The sequence below is a fragment of the Talpa europaea genome, assembly GCF_964194135.1.
Source record: "Talpa europaea genome assembly, chromosome: 4".
NCBI lineage: Eukaryota > Metazoa > Chordata > Mammalia > Eulipotyphla > Talpidae > Talpa > Talpa europaea.
In genome coordinates this window covers 116,482,677-116,493,067 of record NC_140070.1, presented here as the reverse complement: position 1 = coordinate 116,493,067, position 10,391 = coordinate 116,482,677, and the positions used below count along the sequence as shown (strand labels likewise).

General features: G+C 47.0%; 1 protein-coding gene across 1 annotated transcript; it reads left to right on the top strand.

Moving 5' to 3' along the window:
* The first annotated feature begins 919 nt into the window (after positions 1-919).
* On the top strand, positions 920-9,622 carry EIF2B5 (eukaryotic translation initiation factor 2B subunit epsilon). Its single transcript, XM_084232713.1, has 15 exons — positions 920-1,198; positions 2,324-2,448; positions 3,283-3,736; positions 3,828-3,908; positions 4,189-4,266; positions 4,538-4,850; positions 6,185-6,330; positions 6,539-6,680; positions 6,801-6,902; positions 7,358-7,465; positions 7,654-7,744; positions 8,049-8,172; positions 8,707-8,832; positions 9,241-9,351; positions 9,500-9,622. Exons 1-15 carry the CDS (start codon positions 1,001-1,003, stop codon positions 9,557-9,559), a joined length of 2,259 nt encoding a protein of 752 aa, XP_084088839.1. The 5' UTR covers positions 920-1,000; the 3' UTR covers positions 9,560-9,622.
* Positions 9,623-10,391: the final 769 nt, after the last annotated feature.

Genomic DNA, 10,391 nt, shown 5'->3' with positions numbered 1-10,391 from the left:
GGTGAGAGAATTCACCAGAGCCAGAGCGGAGAGCAGAACAGGCAGACAGACGAAGTACACTGCTGTGGGGAGCAGCGGGCCATGTGGGACTCTCGCCCAGCGGCGGGGGGATCAAACCGGCACTGCAGAGGCTGCAGGCAGCTTCGCAACCCAGCGCTCAACCGCTGCGCCGCCACCGGGGAGGCCCCTGCCTGGAAATCTTGCTGCTTAACTCCAGTCAGTTTTATGATATTGTTGGATCCACCCTATTCCCAATTTGATTGACAAACTAGGGTTTCAATAAATACTGATAGGGTGAATGAGTGAATAAATGAAGACATAATAAAATACCAATTTTTATAAAACTTTATGACTGTGCATCATAGAGACTGGATTGCAACACCAACACTTGCCAGCTGGGCGAACTTCACTTCTCTGAGAGTTCAAGAAACGTTTATTGACGAATGAATAAATTCTCAGAGATGTGTGACAAACTCCACAAGACAATGCTTGTATTGTCACTGACCCACAATCGCATCGCGCTCAGTCGAACGACTACTCGCCCTACAATACCACCTTCTGTATTTGCCTAGACTGTGAGTCCCCTGAGGGAAGGGGACGCCTAGCGCAGGGGCACATCAGGCCGACTCAGAATGAAGATCTAGAACTACAATGTTAATGCGCTCAGGGGGAGGAAGATTACGTATGGCGAAAGGATCTGGCCCTTTGGCAACGACCACAAGTCGCAAGAACCTCGGCTGGCTCAAGTATACACAAACGACCGCCTCCGACACGCACAGCTCGAATATGACGTCATAGGAGCCCGCCCCGTCGCACCCTGCACTGCTCAGATTCCTCAGCGCCCGCCCCCCGGGGGAGCGCATGCGCACTCCTCCTACTTCGGCTCCTTCCCTCCCTCCTTTGGTTAGTCCTTCGCCTTTCAAGTGCTGGGTCCTTTTTGTCCCCTGCTGCGTGCGGTGTCAGCTTCCGAGCGGAAGTGGTGGTAGACCGAGAGAAGAAGATGGCGGCCCCTGCAGTAGCGCCGCCTGGTGCGGCGACGAGTCGGGCTGGCAAAAGAAGCGGCAGCGGACCGGGAGGCGGGGGCGGCGGCGGAGGAGCCAGGGGGGCGGAAGAGGAGCCGCCACCGCCCCTCCAAGCGGTGCTGGTGGCCGATAGCTTCAACCGCCGCTTCTTCCCCATCTCCAAGGACCAACCTCGGGTGAGCGCCGCGCGCGCGAGCTGACAGGGCCGGGTGCTGGCGGGGCTGGAGCAAGTTATCTTTTTGGCCGCCTAGGGAGGCGTGCTCTGGAAGTACTTGTGTCTCTCCTCTTTCCCTGAAATTCGGGTTTATCTAGTTAGGAGGAAAGCGTTTAAAACGCCGATGACTGCCTGGCTGAGTGAGTGGCGGGCAGATTGAGGCACTTGTGGCGTTGTCGACCTCTGGTTTAGGAGGCATGTGGACAACTAAATGTAGAAGCAGTGCTGGTGAGAAAGCTTCACACGAGATTTAATGCCCCCAACGGAAGCTGCGCTGCCTTTATGCAAAATAAAAGAACATGTTTAGGTGAAAAGGAACATCATCTCCTTTCGCCTCCAAGAGAGAAGTCGTATGCCAAAAAAGGGGGTGGGGAGAGCAGACGGTTCTGATGCCATAGTAACAGCTGTTTTGAATCTCGTGCGGTGTGCTATTTTTTATTCTAGGTATTAATGACAAACAGCCAGTTCCATCTGTCAAAAGGAGAACAGAACCGATTTAGTGACTGGTTGCCAGCAGCCCCTGTAGTGTCAAAACACTGGGGAATTAGACTGAGCTAGTCCTGGTGTTGCTGGGTCACTTAGCAGCTCCCAGTTCAAAGAGAAGGAACTGCCATTGCATTTAGGAATGATCCTAACTCCTCACCCCCAAAGCTTAATCAGTGTTCATTTTGGACAACTGATTGGGGCATGGCTAGCCCCTGACTCCTAGGGATCAAGAAAGGAAATTTTATAAGGAAAGGGGGCTTAGAGGTCCTTAAATCCTGGAGATACTATTGATTACCAGTGTTATCCTTTGCCAGAAGTGGTGTCCTGTTCTTACAGCAGCTCTGTGTCTGATGCTAAGCAAGTAGATCCCATGTTTACTATTATCTAAATTGCCATATATTATACTTCCATGCTTAAAGCATTCCATGAACATCAAAGGCAGGAACCTGGTCACTTTTAAATTGAACCGATAAAGCAGAACTGTAGTGTTATGCAAATATTGAGAAAGGAATGAAAGTTTTGTTGGTGGTGGAGAATGATATGCAGAGGACCCTCATGGATTCAAGATTTCTTTTTTTTTTTCTAATTGCTCACCCTCCAGGTCCTCTTACCCCTAGCCAATGTGGCACTAATTGACTACACTCTGGAATTTCTGACTGCCACAGGTGTACAGGAAACCTTTGTCTTTTGTTGCTGGAAGGCTGCTCAAATCAAAGAACATTTACAGTAAGGCCTTGCAACTTTTCTTTCCATGTTTCGCCCATTTTTTTCCCCAGCTTTTTAGCATGAGAATCACTAAATGAAGGGAAATTATGAGGGGGGGAAATGTATCATTTAGGTAGCATCATAAGGTCTAAAGGGATTATCTCACTTCTTTAGAGGTGAGCAGCTGAAGCTATGACAAAGACTAAAGAATAGCATCTGAGTTTTTTCTGAATCTCACACAGTTTGTTCCCCAAGGGTTTTACCTTATTTAATAACTCTGATTTGGAAGTTGTAAGAGCTACATCTTTGTCCATTCACTGAGCTTCTAAATATTGAGTTTTTCCTCATTTTTGTGTTTCTCATTCCTAGCTTAGTATCAAGCATATAGTGAGCATTTAACATGTTTGGTGAAATCCTCTTGAAAAAGAGTGGCTCTCAGGATTTATGAAGTTCAGAAAATAAAGTCTAGAATATTAACTTGGTCTCTCTCAGATAGTTATAAATTTGGTTTGACTTTCAAAGGAGAAAAGTACATGAAAAATGTGTCCCCAGGGTACTTTATATACCCTAACTTTAGCAGGATTTTTAGTTCAAATCCACATTTGGGGACAGGAGTCAAGGTTTGGAGAGGAAATACCCATGTTTCTCTAACCCATAAAACAAGACTGGTGACATAGGATGCCAAAACCATTAATTATAGTTCATAAATCTCTCTGAAGTTGAGGACGCTGGCAAGAACCCAGAAAAGCTGCAAAGAGGGAGTCAGATGAGGAAGTGGGTTGGGGGAGGATTAGGGAAGGTGTACATGATCTTTATTCTTGATTTACTCAGTTTCCTCACTCTCCCCTTCTTTAGGAAGTCCAAATGGTGCCGTCCTACATCCCTCAATGTGGTTCGAATAATCACATCAGAACTGTATCGATCACTGGGAGATGTCCTTCGTGATGTTGATGCCAAGGCCTTGGTGCGCTCTGACTTCCTTCTGGTGTATGGGGACGTCATTTCAAACATCAATATAACCAGAGCCCTGGAGGAACACAGGTCAGGATGGGAAATGGTAAAGACAAGGGTTTGGGATCATCGGAGCCCTAGGACTCGTTTTTTGCAGCTCTCTCCCTTCAATTCCTATAGGTTGAGGCGGAAGCTAGAAAAAAATGTATCTGTGATGACAATGATCTTCAAGGAGTCATCCCCCAGCCACCCAACTCGTTGCCATGAGGACAATGTGGTAGTGGCTGTAGATAGTGCCACAAACCGGGTTCTCCATTTCCAAAAGACCCAAGGCCTTCGACGCTTTTCTTTTCCTCTGGTGTGTGGGTATCTGAGGTCCTTAAGGTGGGAAAGTGACTGGCTTCAGCAAGAGGGATGGGTGTTACAGTCCTTGTGACTTCTCCTCACAGAGCTTGTTCCAGGGCAGTGGAGATGGAGTGGAGATTCGGTATGATTTACTGGATTGTCATATCAGCATCTGTTCTCCTCAGGTAAGCTCTTCAGGCTGTGCTGCACATCCAAAGAGTAGAATTCTTGAGGGTATATTGTTGCCCCCTTAGAACGACAGTGTTTATTTCTATTCCCTCTTTCATTGATCTGTTTAAAATTAAGTAAGTGTTGTCATCTTGATTCCAATATCCCATTGGGTTGGGAACCACCTTGGGATTCTGACCCATGTTCTGCTGACTTCAGCTCTAATAGGCCTCTGGGGACTTAACTTTGCTTCCCAAGAATAGCTCTTACTTTTGCCCCTCATCTCTCTTCCCACAGGTGGCTCAGCTCTTTACAGACAACTTTGACTACCAAACTCGAGATGACTTTGTGAGAGGCCTATTAGTGAATGAGGAGGTAAGAAAAAGCTCCCGTTGCCTCTCTAGGAGAGGGCTATGATCTTATCTCATGCTGATAACTTTTGGCCCCCTTTTGTGTTTTATTGCGCTTAGGAGAGAAAGAGAGCCAGGGTAGGGAAGGAGAAGCTGTACAGCAGGAAAAGTCTCAGGTCATTTGGCTGTGACCCTGAGAAATAGAGGGGAACTTAAGGTTAGAAAAGAGTTGTCCTGGGGGGTGTTCTTCCTGTCTTTCTTGCTTGGTTCTCCTCTCTTTCCTTCTCTTCATTCAGATCCTAGGGAACCAGATCCATATGCATGTAACAACTAAGGAATATGGTGCCCGAGTCTCCAACCTACACATGTATGCTGCTGTCTGTGCTGATGTCATCCGCCGATGGGTCTACCCTCTCACACCAGAGGCAAACTTCACTGACCACACAAACCAGAGCTGCACTCATTCCCGGCATAACATCTACCGAGGGCCTGAGGTCAGCCTAGGCCATGGCAGCATCCTGGAGGAAAATGTGCTCCTGGGCTCTGGCACTGTCATTGGCAGTAATTGCTCCATCACCAACAGTGTCATTGGCCCTGACTGCCGCATTGGTGAGCACAGGTGGGGAAGTCAAGCCGGCCATCCTAGGAGCAACAACCTGAGGGGCTCCCAATGTCTCCAGAAAAGGATACAAAGGGATAGTCCCTGAGAGTAAGGAACTAGAGTGGCTACCTTAATTAAGGAGGGGATAGGGACTTTAAAACAGTGGTACTTTAATTTATGACCTGCAAGTTTCTTGTTGGGTGACTCCTCACATGCTAGAGTGCCCTATATTCACACTCAGGACTAAGTAGATAATTAACATGCAGTAATAACATCTGTTTGGTGCATTACAGTTTACAAAGGGCTTTTGGATACATTTCAAATAATCCTCACAAAAACCTGTGAGGTAGGTATTATTTATCCCCAGTTTATAGATAAGCAAACAGGCTTAAAGAGGTCAGAGCTAATAAAAGACAGTGCTAAGACTTGTATTACGACTGTAAACCCAGTGCTTTGTTTGCTTCACCATAACTGCCTGTATTGCCTCTTGGTAACTTCTTTGGTTGTAGGACTGTGGTGTTAATTCTAAAATATATAAGAAGTAGAATAATTTGGCTCTATTTGTAGACATGGATATGATTCTACTAAGTTTCTCAAGTTCAAAGGGAAGGTTCTTGGGTTTTTTTGTTTTGTTTTGTTTTGTTTTTCCGGTTTTTTTTTTTTTTTTTTTTTTTTTTTTTTTTTTGTGGGACCCTCACCAGCGGTGGAGGAACGAACCGGCACTGCAGAGGGTGCAGGCAGCCTCGCAGCCCTGCGCTCAACCGCTGCGCCACCAGGGGAGGCCCAAGGTTCTTGGTTCTTAAGTCATGAAGGTTCCAGATTCTTAAGTCCTGTAGATAATCTGTAATTTTTTTTAAAGATTTATTTATTTATTTATGCATACAAGAGCTGGGGTACAGGCCAGAGATGCGGGGGGTGAGAGGATTCACCAGAGACAGAGTGGGGAGCAGAACAGGCAGATCCACTGAAATACACTGCTAAGGGGAGCAGCAGGAGAGTGAGGAGAGGTGTGCTGCACCATGTGGGTTGCTCCCTGGCAGGCCGGGGATGGAACTCGTGCTGCAGAGGCTGAGGATTGCTTCATAGTGTGGTGCTTAACCCCTTGCACCGCCAGGGAGGCTGGATAATCTGTAATTATTGTAAACCTGATGAAGAATGTTCAGGCTGAGCAACATCTAGTCTGAGACCTGGGCTTAGAGAGGGAGTGGATTTTTCTGGTGAATTGGGGATGGGCTGTTAGAATTGGGTAGAAACCGTGTTGCTGTCAGCTCTGTCCTCCAGGAACAGCCCTGGTCTAGAGTTGACCTCTGAATGACCAGGAGTCCTTTCTGTCCTGAGCCAGGTGATAACGTGGTGCTGAACCAGGCCTACCTGTGGCAGGGGGTCCGAGTGGCTACTGGAGCACAGATTCATCAGTCTTTGCTCTGTGACAATGCTGAGGTCAAGGAAAGAGTTACACTGAATCCACGCTGTGTCCTCACTTCCCAGGTGAGACCTGTTCCCCAAACTGAGTCATGGTCATGTCAAGCCAGAAGGGACTTTATGTCCACCCATTACTCAGCCCAAATTGAGAGTCCAAATCCAGAGGTTTCATTTACCTTCTCTTTAGCCTAGTAAAAAATGTCACTCTCATTGTCAGAATGTACTTTACCCCAACACTCTAATGAACCTAGCCAACCCATTTTTTCTCACCTAGGTGATAGTGGGCCCAAACATCACGCTGCCTGAGGGTTCGGTGATCTCTTTGCACCCTCCAGATGCAGAGGAAGATGAGGATGATGGCGAGTTCAGTGACGATTCAGGGGCTGACCAAGAAAAGGAGAAAGTGAAGCTGAAAGGTGTGAGGCTCAGCAGGTGTGGGGCATCTGTATATCTCTGCCCCATAGAAAAACCAGTGTTTCCTCCTGGAGGGATCAATGCCTCTTTGGGCCTTTACTAAAGATGAGTGCCTTTTCCAGGTTACAATCCAGCAGAAGTAGGAGTTGCAGGCAAGGGCTACCTCTGGAAAGCTGCAGACATGAGCATGGAAGAAGAGGAGGAACTACGACAGAATCTATGGGGTGAGCTAGGCCTTATTCCTGCTTACCTCTCTTCTGTTAAATCAGAATATTTTGAAAGACAGTAGATAATTCAGAATAAAACTACATTGTTCTTTTTTTTTTTTCAAGACTTATTTATTTATGCTTACAAGAGCTTGGGTACAGGCCAGAGATGCAGGGGTTGAGAGGATTCACCAGAGACAGTGGGGAACAAAACAGGCAGACTGACTGAAATACATTGCTGAGGAGAGCAGTGGGCGAGTCGGGAGAGGTCTGCTGCGCCATGTGGGTTGCTCCCTGGCCAGCCAGGATCGAACTCCTGCTACAGAGGCTGTGAATTGCTTCATAGTGTGGTGCTTAACCCCTTAAGCCACCAGGGAGGCCCCCTGTTTTTTACTTTATACAGACAGGACAGGTATAATGTTTTCTATCAAAGGCTCTTATTTTTCTTTTTCTCACCCTTTCTGGATTCTCAGGGCTCAAAATCAACATGGAAGAAGAGAGTGAAACTGAAAGTGAACGAAGTATGGATTCTGAGGAGCTAGACAGCCGAGCAGGCTCCCCCCAAATGGATGACATCAAAGGTGAGAGATCAAGGAAGCAGTGTCCTAGGACAAAAAGAGAAAACCTTCCGTTTATTCCTTGTATGGATTAATTAGCTAACCATTTGTGTTTCTCCTGGGAAGGGTTTGGTGTGTAAAGTCATAACTACATGACTTCAGGCATTCTGAGTGATGTTGGCCCCTGAACTTAATCTTTGCTTTGATTTTAGTATTCCAGAATGAAGTCCTAGGAACACTACAGCGGGGCAAGGAGGAGAATATTTCTTGTGACAATCTGGTTCTAGAGATCAACTCTCTCAAGTAAGAGCAGGCCCTCCTTATTCTCTTCTCTTTGGGGTAACCTCAGACAGGTAGAGGTTCTTTTCCTACTTCTTCCCCAAATAGGAACTTATTCCCATCAACATCCCAAATGGACAAAGCCAGAAGCATTTAGAGCAAGGAGAGCATTAGGTCTAGCCTCAGCAGACTCCCCTCAACTAAAATCTTCCCCTTCCATGTTGTTCCATCTGACTTCCTTTCCCAATGTGTCCTGCAAAGTCGCAGTTCTGCAACGAGCTACAAGGGCCAGTGAACCGGCCCTGGTGTCACCTCAGTCTTCCCACAGGTACGCCTACAACATAAGCCTAAAGGAAGTGATGCAGGTACTGAGCCACGTGGTCCTGGAGTTCCCCCTGCAACAAGTGGATTCCCCAGTCGACCCAAGCCGCTACTGTGCCCTGCTGCTTCCTGTGAGCAAAGATTGGGGCTGGGTACAGGGGATTGGGTGGAGGTAGATGCACATCCTTGCTTGCTTAACTTTAAAGGAAATCATGAGTAGAAGTCTTGTGGGATAGGTGTTACTTGTGGTCCCTTTTCCCTTATCTCTGGAAGCTCATTGATTTCTAGAACAGCCTTGGCTGGTCCAGAGGAATCAAATTAGGTTCAATATTTAGTGGCTTTGAGACTCCAAGATACTAAACTGTTACTCAGAACAGACCTAGATTTTATGATTCTGAAAATGATTTGACCCATAACAAGATTAGCCTTTGAGTGGGGAATAGTTTGCAGCATCTGACCCCCTTTCATCTTCCCTGGGTAATTTCTTTTTCCTGAACCTTTACTGCCAGCAACTTCCAAGTCCCTCTGACGTGATTCCGCAGGCTCTATATCATCTCCCTCTTGTCTTTCCATGTCATGAAAGACCCATGTTATCAATATTGATCTTTTTTGCTGTCCCAGTTTAGGTGAATGCTCAGGATGCAACTCCCTTCTTTATTTCATAGTTGCTCAAGGCCTGGAGCCCTGTTTTTAGGAACTACATAAAGCGTGCAGCTGACCATTTGGAAGCATTGGCAGCCATCGAGGACTTCTTCCTGGAACATGAAGCTCTTGGTACTTCCATGGGCAAGGTGAATACCACCTTAAGCCCCATGGTCCTGCATTTGCTTTGAAAAAAGCCTGGGGGACCTCCATGAATACAAAACAGAGGCTAACGTGAACCCACGTTAACACACCAACCACCTTTCTCCTGTTGTGCTTAGCGCTGTTATAGCACAGCTTGGAGCCAGGCTTTTAGGCAGCCATTTAGAGGTTGCCCTGGGAATGTGCAAGGCACTACTCAGTGGTAGCTGTGGACGTTATACCTGCCCCAGTACCAGAGTGAACAGCTCACTCTTACCTATTTTGGTGGAGGCTACACATTGTGTAGAAGGAAGCTGAGAAGCTGGTTACAGAGAGGTGCTAAGATCTTGCCTCCTCTTCCTGTTAGCCATTATATCTTTAAGACCCCTGAGATACCTTCTGCTGGCCTTCTACAGGTGCTGATGGCTTTCTACCAGCTGGACATCTTGGCTGAGGAAACAATCCTGAATTGGTTCAACCAAAGGGATACAAATGACAAGGGCCGGCAGTTGCGCAGGAGCCAACAGGTGAGTGGGGCTGCTGTCTTTTCACTGCAGTGGTTATCTGGTTCCCTGACCCTTGGCTCTGGATTCCATGGTGCTTGTTCCCGGGACTGATTGTTCAAGCTGTTTTTCTGTCCCTCCCTCAGTGGCTCTTCACTCTACTTCCTTATAGCTGCAGAGGTTCATCCAGTGGCTAAAAGAGGCAGAAGAAGAGTCATCTGAAGATGACTGAAGTTGGACTGCCTGCTCTATGAACTGACTGCCCTCTGGGCTCCTGAGCCAGGGCAAGTGAGGGGCTAATTCAGAAGGATGAGTAACCACCACCCAGGCTGAGACTTAAAAGAGCAGAGGCTGAAACTACAGTATTCTTCCCACCGCCAGCAACTTTGTGCCTCCCATCCTGACCAGGAAGTTGGGATGAGGGAAGCTGGACTGAAGTAAAGCTTCAGCCTTCGGAGAAGCTGGGCAGGCCCTACAGTTAGAGGAAGGCCAGAGGAACAGCTTTGTGCTCTGGTTTTCCCTCAGGGAACAGCAGAAAGCAACTGGTCCTATCTGCTGCTTGTATTTGTTAATATTAAAAAAAAAAAAAAAAAGAGTTGTATTTGGTTTCTCCAACTTTTGACTGATCAGTGGTTCAAGTAGGTGACCAAAGAGTTCTGAACCTTTGACTGCAAAGGTTCCTTTCCCCAGCTCCTGGGAGAGGGGAGCAGAGGGGTGTCTATGGCCACTAGGTGGCACCTTGCTAATTGGCTGTTGGCATGGCTTTTGGGTTGTTGGAGGCCTGCATTCTCTTCTTCAGTTCTGTAGACCAATTTGTGGTATTAAGTGGTATTCCTAAGCCTATTTCCATAGAGATTTCTAAAGGTAATGATGACAAGCATATGTAAAGCCCAGTAGCCACCTCCCAAGTCCCTCACATGCCTTTTCTGGTTGATTCAGTACTACTATCAGGGAAGCCAGACCACGCTTCATCTTAAAGATAAGGAAATTTGTTCAAGATCTCATGGCTCTTGAAGGGCAAATTAACTTGAGCCTCAATCCAGAATTTTTTCCATTCCAGCATA